General features: G+C 44.3%; 1 protein-coding gene across 3 annotated transcripts in view; it reads left to right on the top strand.

The window, feature by feature from the left end:
• Window positions 1-19,551, top strand: part of CWF19L2 (CWF19 like cell cycle control factor 2) — a 190,736-nt gene that overhangs the window by 87,531 nt on the left and 83,654 nt on the right. For all 3 annotated transcript variants that reach the window (XR_015872510.1, XM_088456757.1, XM_088456758.1), the window contains exon 10: window positions 2,129-2,227. Coding sequence is in view for 2 of the 3 variants with exons in the window: in XM_088456757.1 (XP_088312883.1) it covers window positions 2,129-2,227 (99 nt within the window). In the remaining variant the exon portion in view is untranslated. The remainder of the gene's footprint in view (window positions 1-2,128; window positions 2,228-19,551) is intronic.

Genomic DNA, 19,551 nt, shown 5'->3' with positions numbered 1-19,551 from the left:
GCAACCAATCACATTCTAGCTATTATCTTCCAGAAGGTGCTAGTTAAATGTTAAGTAGAATCTGATTGGTTGCTATGGGCAACATCACTTTTTAAACTCACTTCTAAAAACTCTCACTTTAGTAAATTTACCCCCTAGCATCTATACGTCAAAAGGTGCAGCGTACCATCTTTTTCTGTAAACGATGCGTCTTATTCGCATCACAGACGCAGCAAAACGCCACACCAAGTGCACTAGAGACCCCAGGCTGTAACTTTAACCGCACAGGAATTTGTTTTAAATGCGTACAAGGTTGAACATGAAGAGCAATGGAACATGGCGCGAGAAAAAGTCGCGGCCGCTGCATTGTGGCGCTTCCTATATAGATTCTGACTCTGTCGCACGCAGGTGTAGAAATGTCACATCAAAGTGATCAGTGTCCTCTAACAGAGTAGTTTTTTCGCTTCCGCTGGTTTTATTTTTGCGAATAAGATGCAGTTTTTGAGCGTTAAAGACGATGTCATGAAGCGTCGCTCTCACCCCACAGAATACCTTTCTCACAAGGACCGGCCTCATCACGTAATCTTCCGAATAGGAATGGTCACATTTATGTGTAGTTTTTACACTGGTGTTTTCAAATGTTATCACTGGTAATACACCACCAACTACTGTATGTTCAGTGGCGCCGAGAGGGGGCGGGTACTACTTACCCGGGCCGATTGGAGGGGCCTGGGTTGGGCGATTTCCCCCCACTGCTCTGCCCACTACCGATGACTGCGCCTATATAGCAGCGCAGACGCAGCGGCACATCTGGCAGTGAGAGAACAGAAAACAGCTGCTATCCAGAAATCTTACGGTTGAGGGCGATCGCAATGATTGACGCCCTCCCCCCGTGCTTAGCGCGTGGCGCTGCATATCCTAGTTACGTTTTTTTTTTTTGGTGGGGAAAAGGCGTGGTTACGGTGGTCAGATTTGGCTACGCACCACCAGTGCCCGGGCCCGTTGGAGCTCGCGACGGCCCTGTGTATGCTTATCTCGTGCTTATTTCAGCTGCGTCCGATCATACATTATCAAAATATGTGGCTATAAATTTACCTCCAGGTCCCATAGATGTCGCTATTGATAAATATCCACTAACGTCAGACAAACTGCAGTTGCTGGGAAGCGAGAGCTGGTGCAATGAGAAACTATTTGATCGTGTCTCTACCATTTTTATTAATGTTGTTATTTTCAGCAATAATACAATGTCTCTAGGGTGCAATATAATGTAATCATGTGGGCTATTGTATTCCCACACAACCGCAAAATTAATTGTTTAATTATGTAGCAGACTGCAAAATTAATGAGCAAATCTGTTTTTATTATTGTAACAGCATACAGATTGGTTACCCATTTTGTACATTGTACACTTGTACATAAATAATGGCTTTTATTACATAAAACTCGAAAATAAGCAGATTATTATGTGTGTATGGTTGAATAGCTTCACTTCTACAGCTCAGATTGACAACATTCCATCCATTAACTGTCTTTGTTTTATCAGCCTATTTAAAAAAAAAAAACATTTCTACATTGCAATTAGCAGTCCCAATATGATCGATCCTTTGCGTTTGTTAATGGCAACTCTGCTGATTTAGGCCTCATTTATCAACAAGTGATAATTCGGTTATCACTCGTTACTAATCTTAAATGCTGCTCCAACCAATCAGCTCCTAACTGTAATGTGTTGGAAAAAAATGACAGGAGCTGATTGGTTGGAGCATGATTTAAGATTAGTAACGAGTGATAACAAGAATAGCACTCATTGATATATGAGGTACTTAGAAAGAAAAATGTCTCGTGTTCATTCATTATTAAGTTCCTGTCGCATCGTTTTCTTGATAGCCCTTTCCAAATGTTTGTATTTGATGATAGCAGCGTGTGTAGGCGGTTCCCATAGAGGTAACATTTTCATGGCAACTTGAGCCAGTGCATAACATTGTCCAAAAACTACAATAACTTAATCCTTTTTGTAGATTTAAAGGTTTGTTTTTTTTTCTTAAAGCAGTATAAATTTATTTTCTGCTCTGCAATATTGTTCAATGCACTGTAAAACTTGTTTTGTATTTCATTTGACCTTATTTTTCTGCACCATATTTATTTCATGCAGGAATTGGCCTCAAAACTTCGAGCTCAATTAGAAGAAGCCCGTCAGCAGCGACAAAATAGGCCGCAAGCTCCGGAGAAAGACAGCAGGGAGAAAGCGCAGGTATATAATTGCTATGGATCTTAAAACACTTTTTGTTTGTAGGCGGTAGCAGTAACTATTTGCAAGAAAACAGCCATTTTATTCATTAAGCGTCTGTGACGTCACTGAATTACAAACAGGTATTCTCTTAATGTTTAACTTGAATTCCATGTGTTGCTGTTATGCACACGGTCAGGGACCTCAGTAAGTATACTCGATGGGTTGCACTCTTAAGGTCAGAGGAGTCATTTGAGTACCTAGACTGTACCTTGCTTCTGTTACTGTCATCACTGATGGGGATTACTCAAAGGGGCCACCAGTCCCGAAATGCTCAATAACAATTGCGCAGGCTCGCCAGCACAAACTCCCACTCAGTTAGCTTGGTCGAGCCCTTCTAGCAATCAATAACAGTTGTAGCACACACTCTGTCACAATTGCGCAGACTCGATAACGCACACTACCACGCTGTAAGCTGGTCTACCCCCTGCTTCTAGCAATTAATAATAGTTATAGCATAACCTTGCCATCTAATAGCCTCCTCAAAGACTGGGTTCTGGAACATATATGAATTAGATGACTAAAGGACACTGTATTTACAAAAAGTAGTACAATGCTTAAGTACAAAAATGTTACTAAGAAAAAGCTTCCAGGTTACATACATGTGTTGGAATTTCAAATAAAGAGGAAAACCTTACAGATTAATCACAACCAATTCTGATGGAACAGTCTCTGATCCCCAAAGTCTGAACATAGAACAAAGGGTGTTCATATTTTTTATCCCCTGTGCCCCCAGCCTTGGTATGTCATAACTAAATCTCTGCTGACTGGCTGACCAGGTAATTAAATCTGGGACATTCCAGAACTGCCCATGTCACATTTAACTTACATCCATATAATTGTACATAACATATCTGGGGTAAGGTCTACTTAAAATGTGGTTTGCTGACATTCCCTGTTATTTTAGATGCAATATGAGTTTAAATATGACACAATGGTATGTGTGAGAGGTTAAGTAACTCATATCTGTGAAGCCATATACCTGAGGGATTTCCAAATCGCACCCAACCTTCAAATTGATTTCAGACCTTTTTATATGATTTTTGCAAGCTCCCAGCTACTATAGAAATATCAGTTCTGCGTATAAACCCAGATGAAATACGGTGAAGCATTTGACCTCTGCTCATGTCTGAATTCTCTTTTGATGGCAAACAATTATTTGGCGTCGTCGTTGTCCCACAATTGTAGCAGACATGACTGCATCCTTCTTCCTTTGTATGAATACCTACAAGGTTTTGTTGACCCATGTCCTGTCAGGTTATGGCATCTTCCTGCTGACAGGGTTAGCATTTTTGAATGTACATTTAGACCACTTCATTAGAGTTCCCTTCAGAATTAACATGTTAGTGATCATCTTTGTCTGGCTCTTAAATCAATTACCTTTGCTATTATGACACCACTTAACAAGAGGCCATTCTATGCCCTTACATTTACAAAATCGGTTACCCTGTGAGCCATAGAAAATAACATCCTATTGATCTATATGGGGCAGAGTATCTATATTCTCTACACACATTAATTGGTTATTTCCTTTCTTGTGCTTGGTTTATTCACGAGTTGGAAATAAACTGAGCTAAACACCTCTCTGCACAAAGCTACATAAATGGCTCTCCTACACATTTATGTGATTAGCTCTGTTGTACTACTCGAATGCCTGTTGGAAATGTTCCCGCCTTCTCCCTTGCATAGATTTGCCATTAATATTAGGAAGGGTTTGCCAGTATAGCAGAGAAAGACAGATATCAAGTGGCCATAGCCACGCATTAATAAATAGCTATACTCAGAAATTACATTTTAGTATTGGGTGAGGCTCAATGGGTATAAATTTAAAACAAAATAAATAAAAGTACTTTTCCAAATGAGTTTTTTTGCGGTCCCTGATGCATTTAATGTTCCTACCCCGAAAAACTCTGTACTGCTGCCACTAAATGTTTCTTAAACAGTCTAAACATGAGTAGAGAAACGTCCCTCTAACATCCCACAAACGTGACCTCAACCTAAAATATCAAATCTCATATTTGGAGTCATTCTTTTAATAGAGAAGTGTTCTGGCAGGTGGAAAAGTTGATGGTTGCTGCCATTTGAAGTTTTTGAGGTAGTAATTAGGCTGTAATTTTGTCTGTAACCCAATGCATACAGGCCTGTATAGTGCACCTTTGTTGGCAGCTGGGCAGTGAAAGCCCAAGTATCTCCCGAAGTTCTGGGAACAGAGCTGTTTGGTTCCTGCCCCTTTGCTCATCAAAAAGAACGGAATGTTCTAAATGCAAAATTGTGTTGCGCTTCCGAAATTAATGGTTTCACCGGATAATCTGCTGATGTCATGCTGAAATCCCTGTATCGAGGGGACCACCAATGTGGTTTTATATGGAGAGGTCTGCTGTAAGGCTGTATATAAGTGCTTACAGATCTATTTTCAACAGTCGTATGACCCACCAAGCCGTGACTGGGCACAATGAGCAGGATTTTATTTTATAATGGCTTTTATGATCAAAAAGACACATTTTTTCAGTTTAATACACGTCCAACATCTGTTTGCAATATAACGTCTGTGTAGGGCTAGATATGGATATTACTCTCAGCCCTTTCAGTAGGAGAGAACATATCACATTCCTCGGTTTCTTACTTAGTTGGTGTTAGAGGAGAATCATTAGGGATTCTGTTTAAGGATCCAGCCAAGCATGTCCACCCAAATTGCAATTGATTTTTACATTACGGCGTTAAATAGAATGAATAATGTAAGGGTATATGTTCTCTTCAGCTTAATCAATAGCTTTATTACTCTGTATGTAGTACGCCTTGCTTGGTGACCATCATTTGTTAATGCTGCATAGCCAGCCTGTGGTAGTCAGCACTCTCGTTGAACTATAAGCCATGCCGTCTGCTTGCTGGAGATCAACACCAACGGCCACACCTGGTACCTAAGAGCCGCAGACCTTCATGTGCAGGAGGGAGCTACAGAAAACCTAAAGCTATGTGCTTTGGAAAAGTTGCCAGAGGGAACCAAACATTTAAGGATGTCTGGAGATGGAACCCTCTTTGAAACAATCCACAATACCTTATAACCAAGACCCATCACTGACTGGGTTTGCACTTAATATTTTGCTGATAGTTACTAAGTACCAGCTTTCCCAACTCCTAATACCTTGTATAACTGGCTATACCATAATATCACATTATTATAATATGTTATTCCAGTATAGATGACTGGAGGAACATGGCAAAGCTGGAGAGCCCCATCACATGCAGAAAGCAATGGCTGCACTACTGTGGGTGCAGAGGATGCTGAAGCTTCCAAGTCCAGATGTGAGGAAGCTTGGCCTCCGCTCCCTCTCCCATATCCCCCGCAGCACTGTTTGAAGACGCCTCTCAGAATAGAGCAGAGTGGGGTTCTCTTATGAGTTGTCCATGCTCAAAGTGAGACCCCTCTCTTTTTTTTTTTTTCTTTTGAGAACAAAGTGGGGGGTCCTGGCAGCTATAGAGCATCGTCGGGCCCCTAACTAAGTTTTGCTGCGGAGCCCAATGTTCCGCCACTGTCTTTAAGCATAAAAATTGACAGCATATACATCAGATTCTGTGGTAACGCTGGATAGCTGCTATAAGGGAAGAGTGAATAGTGTCTAAAATGTGGGGGGGAAGAAAGAGTACAGGTTCAGTCTGCCATATCCAAAATGCTTGGGACCAGAAGTATTTTGGAATATGCGCATACCATACTGATATCTTGGGGATGGGACACCAGTCTAAACTCAGAATACGTTTAGGTTTGTACACCTTATACACACACAACCTGAAGGTAATTTTATGTGATAGTTTTAATTTTGTGCATCAAAGCATGTACATGCGCAAAATTCATTAATGTTTCATATACACCTTATACACACACCCTGGTGGTAATTTTATACAATATTTTTTAATTTTGTGCCTTAAACTCATTTTGTGTACAGTGAACCATCAGAAAGCAAAGGTGTCGCTATCTCAGTCGTGCTAAAAAAAATTCCATATTTCGGAATATTTGGATATGGGAGACTCAACCTGTACATGGAAAACCCCATTAAGATCAATATTACATTGCAATTAAAATTCTAATTTTAAAGCATCTTCGATTAATCAGTAATAACATTCCCACAGATGATTATGAATTGTTGACTATACAACTCCAGGGAGAGTTCTTACAAATCTTAAATAAAAATAATGAATTGAAACTATCAATGGTTTTAGTTTTAATAAAAACTAAAATTTGCTTGAAGAATGAAGTTTTGCTGAAGGCTAAATAATTTTTCTAGGTTTTACTTCATCACTCCTCCGCTGTTGCTGTTTTTATAACCGTTATCCGCTCCACTGCATTTTACATAGTACCGACTGCTATATTAGAAATAATTATTTTCAGTAGTTTGAATCCGTGACTTTACCTCAGCTATCCTACTTGGTTTCAAAGTATATATGTAAATGAGTCGCTCATGTTTGATAATTGAGGTTCTACAATAATTAACTTGAGACTGTCATGCTAAATAATTAATGATTCCACTAGACATGCATTTTATCCTTAATTTCAATATTTTATTATTTATAAGTCGTTTAGAGCATTGTTCTCGTTTATTGCTTCTATAAAGTTAAAATCTGGAAATAATACTGGAAACTATAAAGTATGAGGTCGTCTTAGGCCAATTTTTCATAATAATTTTGCTCAGTAACACTCGTTATGAACCAAATTGGCCTAGTATTATATAATTAAATGCAGAAACTGACCAGATGAAAACGAGTGTAAGGGGTCTTCATTTATAAAAACTGCACTGACCATTTTTTATTAATGCCCCACAAAAGGCGTCTTGCATTTAACCAGGTTTGGCTTAGGGCAAGGGCAAGGGCCATTGTCAAATTAGTTTTTGTCATAAATAAGTTTGATCCCATTTTGCACCAAGTTTTTTCGCAGAGCATTAGTGAAATTCCCTACTTAGCCGGCAGTGCAGGTATGTCGTTGTACCGGGGCGCTACTGTAGGTTAGTCTTTCTTTTTGCAAACCACTTTAATATATGACCAACAGAGTATATGGCTTCACCCTAAATAATAAAAAGTCAGAATCCTATTGGATATGGCCCAGCACAGTATGAAACTAGATTGGCTGATTCTCCCTATCTGTGAATGTGTGAGGTCATCTGCGACTAATCCACATTTGCACTTTTACTAAATTACTTCCAAACTGGATTTCATTACAGTGCAGCAATGGTGCATACACACGGTCAGATTTTTCTTCAGATCTGGACGATAACGATTTTAAAAATCATTCAATCGTTCATATTTGAAAGAAAAATTTGACATGTGGGCAACGATGAACGATGCGCGTTGCCGTTTGTCAGATAACGATATCTGACATCTGATGTGTTTTCAGTCAGATTTGGACGATTTCATTAATTTTAATACAGGCTGAAATCGTTCAATCGTTTGCAAATCGTTCATCTGACATATGTGACCGTGTGTATACACCTTAAGTTTGACATTTATATATAGGGCCATATTCAGTTTGGAGCGAAAAGTCCGTTGCCGGATTTTTCGCCGTCATCGCAGGTTTCAGGCTTGAAAACTTATCGCGTTCGTCCCCGCGTATCCCCTTCAAATCCGCGAAAATGAAATCGGTGAAAAGTCCTGTCATTTTTGGGGAAATCAGCCTGACACCCCTCAAAAGATGCTCTGACCTGGTGGTTCACTATGGGTACCCCCAAATAGCCCTGCTAAAGGTATTTGGGGTCTTTAAATGGTCTCAATAAGTGCTTTTGGGGGGAAAAATAACTAGTCTCATCAAATTTGGGGTACATAAAGTGGGTACTAGCATATTTTAAAGTGGCTAATGTGAAGTTTTAAAAATCGTGAAAAATCCACCTGCCACAGCCATCTGGAATAATAAAAAACACCTGGGGCATACTTGGGGACCCTCCCGAGTCTATTTCGCTAGTTTAGAAGTTTGTCCCCCAACTTTTTTTTTGCCCCCAAAATGAAAGTACCTTTTTTTGGGTGTTCTGTGGTACTTTTTTAAACATTTTTGACACAGAACAATTTTTGGGGACTGTCCAAGGGGTGTAGGGTGTTTTTTTTTAAAGTTTGTACCCCAAAACCCCAATTCTGCACTTTTTTTCGCCACCTATTCTTAGGCGATACTTTTTTGCTGGGTCTGATGCATTGACTTTTCACATCGGCGAAAAGTCGCAAAAATTGTTTACGGGGGATAAGTGAAAAGCGTTGAAAATTACGTCATCGACGAAAAAGTATTGCCGATAACGGCTTTTCGCTGCTAATTGAATACGGCCCATAATGTTGATACTGGCTATAGCATGATATTCAAATTTTTTTAAACTCAATCTCATTGCTCTAAAGTGTGGATAGCATGCACACTGACATGAGCAGTATGTATTCATTTCAAATATGCCTTGACAGAAAGTGGTTTTCCTGGGAGGTGTTGATCCCACCTGAAGATCCCTTACATCTGCATCTTAGGGGGTCACTGATGAAGTTAGGCCCTGAAGTTGGTCTCACCCTCGGAGCTTTTTTCTGCCAGCCTCATCTGGATAGCAGGGTGCCCTTAATGGCACACTGTACCCAGAATCTATGCAGTAGTGCCGCCTGGAGCGTCCTTGGGATACTTCAGACGGTCCCAACGCTGCCCCTACAGCTCCCCAGAGCATCTGAGGATGCTCCAGGCATTACTGTTATCACCGGCGATTGTGGCCCCGCCCCCATGTGATGTCACGCGGAGGGGGCGTGGCCTGCACCAGGCCCGCAAATAATGTTGTATATTTATCAAAATGGTCCTCGGCAGAAAAAAAGGTTCCCTACCCCTGTCCTAGCATGTGATGTCAGATGGCTGTAGCAGAGGAGGGTTCAGAATGTACTCTTTGGTACAGCCAACTATAGAAATCTGCATTCTCTCCACCACACATAGATAAATGTTCTAGGAGAGGGACCTCACTATTAAGGTGAAGGGTGTGCTCATTTCATTTTTAAAACCACTTATTAGATTTGGATAACACGTGATCTTTAGGGGCCGTTTTAGAGGCTTAGAAATTGATATAGTCTCGGTGTAAATAGAATTTAGAGCTGAAAATACAACATAAAAGTATGGTCTAATTATTTACTGGTTGAGAAGGAGCCCATATTAAAGGATTGAAAGATAGGTAAATTCAGTTACCTGCGAATTGGGTCATGCAACTTTTTACTGTGGTTAAAGCCCACGACTGCAACTTTTTATTATTTGGGAAACCCATGTTGAGTTTACTCGGGTCTCAATGGGGGAACTTGCAGATTTCAGTTTGCACATCCAGACTAGGTAATGACTATGAAAAAGTCCTTATTTTAATTTAAAAATGACAGGTCACAGAGCAGTACCCATGAATTTTAGGACAATAACTATAATTTAGCTAGCCCCTCCACCCAGACATTATCAGGTTTATGTACTAAGCCTTGGAGAGAGATAAAGGACCTGATTCAGAGCCGCTCACTCGCATCCAGCGTATGCAAATTTTTCAAAGTGACGCCATGGGAAGCAATCGCTCGCCAAGGCATAAGCACACCCACTTTGCGATCGCTCTGTGTATGCTGACACCCATTAGCCTATGTAGAGACGCCCACTAGCGTACGTCATCTCCAAGAAGTGTATTAAAACATTGGTACATAGAGCACCATCGGTAGCGATCGCAGCGCTTGTGGTTGCTTTACCCTGCCGCAAGCACTGCGAGGACTTCAGTGTAAAAAATAGGCATGTGATGTGTACTATGACGCTGTCTGTTAATTATGCACGCCTTAAAAACGGCGTTGAAACACCCAGGCACACCTGCGTTCTGACAGAGCGCTCGCTCTGAAACAGCGCCGTCCTTCTTCATTTTTAGAGCGGCCTCCTCCTCCACAGCTATAGCGTGCGGCCAGGAAGAAGGTCGCGATGGTCAAGACCATCGCCACCATCGGGCTTGCGACGAGACCCTTGTGTTAGGGTCTCGTTGCCATAAGCCCTGGAGTGCTTTAGGCTCGATCAGAGCCAAAGGCACTCCCACTGACATCACTTGTGATGTCAGTGTGGACGGCCCCAGACAGTAGGCGTTCCCATGGGAACGCCTCCATCTGGGCAGGCACGCCCACCAAAGGGGGCGTGCTGTCACTCAACATCAACAGCACGTCCCCTTTGGTGCGAGACCTGGAGCGACAGTTTGCCCGCCGCTATCCGGGTCTCGCGCGTGCGCACGACGGAGCCGCCTCCGTCGTGCGCATGCGCACTGGGCCAACATCGACCCACTTGCGAGCGTTGTGGGTCTGAATTAGGCCTATAGACTCCTATGTCCGTGAATGGGGAATTCTGTGAGAATTCTTTCAACATGTTGCCTAGTGCTATAATAGTTTATAGCAGTGGTTCCCAAACTTTTTCGAATCACGGCGCCCTAGAGTGTCAGCATTGCTTCCACAGCACCCCTGGGCAGAAGTTTCTTAATGAGAAATTCCGCAAAAATGAAATGAAGTGAATTGTTCTTATATGTCACCCTTAGGGTCAGTTATGTGGTAGATGACAGGGCTGTGCTTCTTTTTGTCCACATATTTGTTTTGATTGGCAGCTATTGGCACTGGTTTTGCTTATCACATCATTTTGTTTGGTACTGGACCACCAACCTGAGGCACCCCTGCAAGTGTCCTGAGACTGGTTTATAGTTTCATTTGATGTGCAGCGGGTGATTCTTGCAGGTGTTTGGGGATACAACCAAAGTGATTATGGCTATCCCTGTAACGTGCACCTGATTCACGATGGAACGAGATAAGGTGGCCAGCGTGCACCGTAAATGAGGTCTACTGTGTTTCGTTCACAGGTACACGTTAATTTTTGTCTTTAACCATCTTACTTTCCTAAATCTGAGAAACTTTAACATTTTTTTTTTGTCTCATCTATTTTTTTTTTGCACATCAAAATGTGACTTAAGCTGAATTAGTTTCTTTCCTTCCTATTCCTGTTAAAAGCAATTAAGTTCCACCGGGGTGCAATAGAATGTTAATTACTTCATCCTCATTTGTATCTTATGACACATCAACGGTGTTTATTGCATGCTAAGATATGACCAAAGTAATTTAAAAGTATCTAAAAATAAATCACCTGCACTGAAGCTATTAGCATATCATTGACAGTAATTTACTGTGGTCTTCTCACTCGGTGCGCCTTTACATTATAAACCGTACTTGGGTGTATTGTGTATTGATGTGGAAAATGAGTTCGTAGTAATAGGGAATCAGAAAGTGAAGCTGTTTGGCCCCTTCATGAGGGCTTATCATAGCCAGGCATGTCCTGATTGACAGCGAGTGTTACGCAAACACTTCTAGTACTGGAAACTTAGTGACCAAACTTTTGTGTTACTTAGGTTTCGGTGATATTTAAGCAACATATCAAAGGAAAAAATACAGTGTATAGATTATTTTTTTTTCTTATTTTAGTTTCTCAAGTTAGAGCCATGTGTTCCCTCTTTATACCATCCCCATTCATAATACTAATGTATTATATATTTATTTACATACGTGTTAAGAGGTATTATTTCCAGCATATGTCACCAGCTTTTTAACCCCACCACTAATAGAATACCAGTTTCGACTTGTGTTGTAATCTAGCATTAAAACACTGTATACTGTACTGCATATACAATTGTCTGTGTATTCTAAAATGAGTTGGATGCTATGATATTTTTCTCATCTCATTAGTTTTACATTTTGGGTCCAATTGCTGCATTGCAAGCACGGAACTAATTGTGGATTATTGTCTGTATGCAGCGCCTTTATCGGATCTTCGTGGCGCCCTGTGCCAGCGCTCCCTGTCCCCCAAGCATCGGGAAAGACGAAAGAATGGGTGTGGGTACTTTCTCCCAGCAACCTTTTACGTAGTGGGCTGCTTAAATTGCAATGTCTAAACATGGGAGCTCCATGTTACCAACCAGATCCACCCCTTCAGTCGAAAGTGCATACATCTCTGTATCACCGGTAGACAAGTGCGCTATTCCTCGAAGCAGGCGCAGTACTATGCACATGCGAGAGCCATCTACAAAACCTAGGTGTGTATATCTCGCCATCGGCCCCTTAGTTTGCACACCCGGAATGTGGATCGAGGTAATTATAGATGTGGGGGGGGGGGAACAAAGCCATTTGGCAATTCATATAGAACTAGTTTTGCTGAACTATAACTTGGGGGTCTTGACTGACTTAGCATAGCAATAAAAGCCCTATCCCAGACCTGGCGTTGCAGTCTAGCAGCTGCAGCAGTTACTAGGAGAGCTGGTTGGCTTAATAGTATAAGCATTCTGGTCTGGGGTCCCATACATTTTGCTATCATGCGTCTCCTCAGTAGCAGTCACCCCCTACAATCCTGTTCTTCTATTACCGTACTGTTTCCTGCTGACAGCCATCAGAAGGGGCCATGCAAATAGCACTATGAGCCTAAATCCGAGGTGTACGTAAATCCCGCCGCGACTGCGATTCCGTACGCAGCGGTTCTGCGAAAATATACTAATGTTGCACGACTTGTACACAGACACCGACTGACTGCATCTTTAATCCGCCGCTTACTTACAAAGACCATTACCATTAATCCCACAATGGTCGCGTCAACGATCCTCTGACCTGCCCTATGGTTGTCCATTGGAAGTTTGAACCGGCTGCTATACAGCCGTCGGCAATACAATCCAATGCCCTCTGAATCAGGCCCTATGATATCATCTAACACAGACACTTAGCGCAAAGCTGCAGTCGCATCGGAGTGTTAGCGAGTTCCATGCAGGCAGAAGGAAAGTTCTTTCAGTGCAGCACTAGCTGTCAGATGGGGTAAAAATCAGAGTGTTTTTGTTTTTTGGGGTGAATTAGCCTTGGGACTAGGGCCTCACAAAGCCTCATGCTGGGAATCCTAGTCTGGTTTCCTCTGATTTACTGGTGACCCAGCATCACCAGCTATTTGTCCCTTTGCTTGGTCCTATTATTGATAGCATACTATACATCTTGGAGCAAGTTTTCTTTTTGGCTACCGTCATCTTTTTTTTTTTTGTTCCGGTAGACGCATCGTACCCTTTCTTCATGGGCCATATTATCCTTACTTTCTAGGTACTGTTACCTTTCTTTTTGGGTACCAACATCGTCCCCTTTCTTTCTGGGTACCAGCACCTTTCTTTCTGGGTACCGGCATTGTCCCCTTTCTTTCTTGGTACCGGCACCTTTTTTTTTTTCTGGCTACTGTCATCTTTCTTTCTGGCTACTGTCATCTTTCTTTTTGGCATTGTCCCCTTTCTTTCTTGGTACCGGCACCTTTTCTTTCTGGCTACTGTCCCCTTTCTTTCTTGGTACCGGCACCTTTTCTTTCTGGCTACTGTCATCTCTTTCTGGCTACTGTCACCTTTTCTTTCTGGCTACTGTCATCTTTCTTTCTGGCTACTGTCACCTTTTCTTTCTGGCTACTGTCACCTTTCTTTCTGGCTACTGTCACCTTTTCTTTCTGGCTACTGTCACCTTTTCTTTCTGGCTACTGTCACCTTTTCTTTCTGGCTACTGTCACCTTTTCTTTCTGGCTACTGTCACCTTTCTTTCTGGCTGCTGTCACCTTTCTTTCTGGCTGCTGTCACCTTTCTTTCTGGCTACTGTCACCTTTTCTTTCTGGCTACTGTCACCTTTTCTTTCTGGCTACTGTCACCTTTTCTTTCTGGCTACTGTCACCTTTTCTTTCTGGCTACTGTCACCTTTCTTTCTGGCTACTGTCACCTTTCTTTCTGGCTGCTGTCACCTTTCTTTCTGGCTGCTGTCACACCACTCCAACTGTGACACTGTAATATAGCGTTTTGCATGCAGATACACCGCAGTTGCACACAGAACATAGGCATGCTACATATCAGGAGCTGCTTGTGTGTGATATCCACATTGCTTTATGAATAAGACATGTTTGAAGTTAAAAAAAATCGCACAAAAACAAGCTCATCACTACCAAGTTGTATGGTGCTCACACGTTCTGTTTAATACGACTTGTAGCGCACGGGGGTAAGAAATATGTGGACATGTCTGTACATAGTAATAGTTGCCCCCGCTTTTTACTGTAAGCTGATTTCATGTTGTTGTATGTTACCTGCCGGTACCACGATCCCACGAGTACTATGTTGACCCGTAAGAAATAAAAGATGATGATAATTATAATTAATGCATTTAATGTAAAACATTTTTCATATACTACAGATTACCAATGTTGATAAATTTACATTAACTTTTGTATCTCAGCACCATCCTAACATATGGCAGCAATTAAACTGTCTTGCTGGAATTAATTGTGTGCACATTTTTTTTTTTTTTAGATAAGCTTTCTCTATCTAAATGTGACAATTTATGTTATTGTCTTCTAGATTCCAGCTTTTTGCTTTTGACAAATTTCCAGAGGGAGAACTCTGTACAAAAAAATCAGCAGGGGGACAGCGGGTTATTAGAAAATAGAATGAGAGCGAGTTTTCATCGGATAATTCTGCAATCTCTGCAGCTATTGTCATTGTCCTGTCTGCATTGTCTCCCAAGTGTTCCTGCATCTCGACTTTGCTGTAATATTCATGGGCAATGTCTGTAGCCTCTTTGGCTGGCATACTAAATACCCTCATTGAACACCAAAACACATTTATTCATTTTTTGCAAGTTTAGAAGCATAGCCCGTTCCTCTAAACTTTGTACTTGAACTGCAACCTCTAGACTAATCTTCCAGTCCACACTTGGGACCTCATTCAGATCCGCTCGCAAAAAGCGAGCGCTCGCTCTGATGAGGGAGGCCGCTTTTTTTTTTTTTTTTATAGCCGGCCTCCTGTGACCACCCACACCTTTAGCGAGCGCCCAGGCGATGGTTGCGACCATCAGGTTTGCGGTAGGGTCTCGTCTGCCACAAGCCCCAGTGAGCTTCATGCTCTAATAGAGCCGGATGCTCGCTACTGACATCATGAGTGATGTCAGTAGGGCCGCCCACAAACCGCGGGCGTTCCTTCAGGAACACCCCAGTTTTCCCAGCCACCCCCCCTTCCTCCCCGCCTACAAAACGGGGTGAGCTGTCGATCAACATAGACAGGCGCCCCGTTTGTAGCGAGCCCCGGAGCGAGTGAATTTCTCACTCGCTCCGGGGCTTGCGCGTGTCGCGTGCGCAGTGCCCCGCCATCGACCCGTTTGCGAGCGGGTCTGAATGAGGGCCTTGGTGTTTGTTGTAGAGGACAGACTTGTCAGCACAGAACATGTAGAAAATAAGATGTAAAAGGGGTTCCCACGTGCAGAGTAATTGGCCTGTATGCGCCCTCATGTCATGTTTACTTCATACACTGATTTATATGTTCTCTAGCTGCCTTCTGTACTTCTCAGAGGGTACCGTATGTAATACAACAGGAAGCGGCCACCTGGGGGTAGTTTAATCCAATGCAGATTGACCTGCAGATCTTGTATTACAGGGCAATAAAAATATACAACCGTGCCTGACAACATAAACATAATGCGTTGATAGAACATAAGGAAACTTGAAAGATAAAAGAATGTGTTTTAATATGAGTTGCACAACTCAGTCAAAGGTGAAGAAAATATGATTTGCTCTTCTAAATAGCTAATTGTTGGCTACTGTGCATATACTGCCTGGGACATATGCACCATTAAGTCATACATCATTAAGTCATACATACGTCCAGCCAATTGCGTAACACAAGTTTATCAGTGACTCCACCCTCAGCCTTTTTGTTACGGTTAGCCTTGCTTGTAGTGTACAGTTACTGCCAGCGCTTATTCTTACGAGAGTAAGGGGAGAATTCAATCAACCGCAATAATACAGTAACTTTTCATGTGCTATGTTTTTGCACCCTACGCGTGTGAATTCCACTTATCGTGGATATGGGTGCACCCATTTCTCACGCAATTCAATCCCAAAAGTCGAGAATCGGCATTCGCCTCAAAATTCTTCCTGCTTTTACCAGTGACAATGGGAAATCTACCTGTACCCCAAAAAAGGCAAAGTGATATAGGATAACAATATATTTGGGGTTTTTAAATTGTGTCTAATGGCTTTTTTATACATATTTCTGAAACAGCCAAATAATGATAGACAGCAAGTGTTTTTTTTTGGCAATATTAATGTTTTCTCTTTAAAGTGGGGGTGGCTAAAAATGCCTATAAGTATATATTTATCTCATTTAAAGACACCCCCATACACCTGTCCCACTCATACAGCACCCCCATATACCTGTCCCACTCATACAGCACCCCCATACACCTGTCCCACTCATACAGCACCCCCATACACCTGTCCCACTCATACAGCACCCCCATACACCTGTCCCACTCATACAGCACCCCCATATACCTGTCCCACTCATACAGCACCCCCATATACCTGTCCCATTTATACAGAACCCCCATATACCTGTCCCACTCATACAGAACCCCCATTTCTATTTCAGGGTCCATAGGGTATCCACAGGATACCTTGGGGTATAGGTGTGACGTCAGTCGCAGGGCACCAAAGAGTTAAGCTTTCAGCCTCCCAGGATGCACTAGGTCCCCCACCTATACCCCGCCCCCGAGCCAGGGGCTCCCTGGGGACTGGCTGCAGCGTGGAGCCAGGCGACCAACCTGCGCTTCCACTACCCCCTGGGACAGCGGACCGCAGCCGAGCGGTAGCGCTGCGGCGTCCCAGGGGTTAAATGCATGCCAGGGGAGCGCGCCTTCCCTGTCTCACAGCCGGCGCCTCCCCCGCTGCACACAGCCCTCTCTGCACTGTGCTGACTGGCCCTGTGTCAGCGCTCCTCCCCCAGGCCAGCCTTCTCTCTGCTCCTCGGCGGCCATCTTTTCAGAAGCATGGTGAACGCTGCTGGAAGCCTGCATTGGAAGCATCGTGGTCTGGGTCCCCCCGCATACCTCTCCTCCGCTGTGGTCAGGTCTGTGTATGCAGCGCTGTGTCCTACCAGGCCCTGTGTCTGTGTAGTTGAGTGATCAGCGCTGTTAGTGCAGGAATTGATTTTCTTTGCATTGTATGTGACTGTGCTAGCGCTGCTGCCTGTAACTTTTCTTCTCAAGACTGTCAGCTTTATTACTGTCCCTGTTCTTTCTGCTAAGCCCTTGCGGTGCGGTGCTGCAGGGTGGTCTCTCGCCTATTTAATATATAATTGGTGAGAGGGGTCACATACGTGGTGCCATCATGTCTGAAAGTGATTTTCCCCTCCGGCTACAGTGTACCACGTGTAAAGTACCGTTAGCGGAGGGGGAGGGTAACGCGGAGGGCCTTTGCCGGCAGTGTTTGTCCATGGCGCGGCCTCTTACGGTTACAGCACCGGTACAGGAGCCGCCCTGGGCTTGTTTCGCTCAGGCGCTAACAGCTTTAGTGGGCCAGTTAGCTCCGCAGCCCGCGTTTACTCCGATGGGTTTGTCCCAGCAGTCTGTGGTGTCGTCACCCATGCAGGGTTTCCCACGACAATTGGTGGGACCCCACAGTCTCCCTATTTCCCCGCTCCCGGTTTCTCAGGAGCCAGCGTGGGTTAACTCCCTGACGAGTTCTGTACAGCACTTGTCGGATGTGTTGCAAGGGGAGTCTGTGATGCGGCCTCATAAATGGCCGGTGGTGTCTCTGTCCGCTCCTTATGAGGATGACGAAGGGACGTCTGATGATGGGGAGATTCTGGATCCTTACGATCAGGAACCTCTCCATACTAAGGACGCTGATGCTAAGTCCAAAGTATATATTCCTGGACTTATTCGGGCGGTCCGCACAGCCTTGGTGATTGAGGACGAAGTTCCCCCAGCGGCTAAGTTGAAGTATGCCTTTTTCAAAGACGTGAAGGGCGATGCCACAGTCTTTCCTCTTTCGGGTCAGTTGGTGGACCATTTAGAGGAGGCGTGGAAACAGCCTGGCAAAAGATACCAGCCGCAGCGACGCCTGGCGGTGGCTTATCCGTTCGCGGATAATTATTTTGCTAAGTGGGAATCCCCTCCACAGGTGGATTCTCACATGACCCGTCTTGTCCGTAGTGCCACATTGCCGATGCCATCCATGTCCTCCCTTAAGGATGCTATGGACCGCAAGGTGGAAATCTGCCTGAAGTCCGCTTATTCCCTTGCGGGGGGGGCAGCACGGCCGGCTATGGCCATTTGCTGGATTGCCAGAGCGATGGAGCGCTGGGCGGATTCATTAGAGGCTTCTTTTGATTCCGACTGTCCGGCCGAACAGGCGGAGTTGATTGGCAATCTCCGTGATTCGGCCACCTACATCAACGAGGCGGCTCTAGACATTAGTACTCTGGTGTCTAGAATTTCTTCAGCAGCGGTAGCTGCTCGTTGCACCTTGTGACTGCGATCCTGGAAGGCGGACGCAGATTCCAAGAAGGGTCTGGAAGCGTTGCCGTTTACCGGAGAAGTTTTCTTCGGTCCGGATCTGGATAAGATTGTGGCCACGCTGGCGGCAGCCAAATCGGCTTGTCTCCCGTGGGCCGCTGCTCCTTCTGGTTCTGGACCATCGTCCTTTCGGTCATCTAGGGCCCAGGGCAGGCCCAAACCACAGTCGTTTCCTCGTCAGGCTGGCCCTAGGAAATCGGTCAAGCCCCGGAAGCAGGCATGGAGTACCAGACGTCCGGCCCCCAAGCCAGATGACAAGCCTGCGGCCTGACGGTCCGGGCCTCCCTTTGGGGGATCCCAGGGTGGGAGGCCGCCTGCTGCAGTTCGCTCAGTGTTGGTCGGTCACTACGACAGACACTTGGGTTCTGGAGGTGGTCTCCCATGGGTACGCCCTCTCCTTCCGGCACAGACCCCCGGCTCGATTCTTCACCACGGGTCTACCATCAGACCGGAACAAGGCTACGGAGCTGCGGAAGGTATTGCACACTATGCTCCAGGCTGGAGTTTTAGTGCCTGTTCCGTTCTCCCAGAGTGGCCAGGGTTTCTATTCAAATCTTTTTTTGGTACAGAAACCCAATGGGTCGTATCGTCCGATTCTCAACCTCAAAGCACTCAACAAGTCTTTGCGGGTACCGAAGTTTCGGATGGAGACCCTACGGTCCATCATTCTGGCGCTGGAACCTGGGGACTACATGGTGTCATTGGACATACAGGACGCTTACCTGCATGTCCCTATTCTTTTGCGCCATCAACAGTTCCTCCGGTTTGCAATCCGCAGCGACCACTTCCAGTTTCGGGCGTTACCTTTTGGCCTGGCGACAGCACCACGTGTTTTCACCAAGGTGATGGCGGTCATGGCGGCTTCTCTGCGGCTGCAGGGAGTCCGCATGTTGCCGTACTTGGACGACCTGTTTTTG

This window comes from Taudactylus pleione, unplaced genomic scaffold (assembly GCF_031769625.1).
Source record: "Taudactylus pleione unplaced genomic scaffold, aTauple2 ptg000711l, whole genome shotgun sequence".
In the NCBI taxonomy this organism is placed as follows: domain Eukaryota; kingdom Metazoa; phylum Chordata; class Amphibia; order Anura; family Myobatrachidae; genus Taudactylus; species Taudactylus pleione.
Note: the sequence above shows the minus strand (reverse complement) of the source record. Positions and strands in the feature narration are given on the sequence as shown.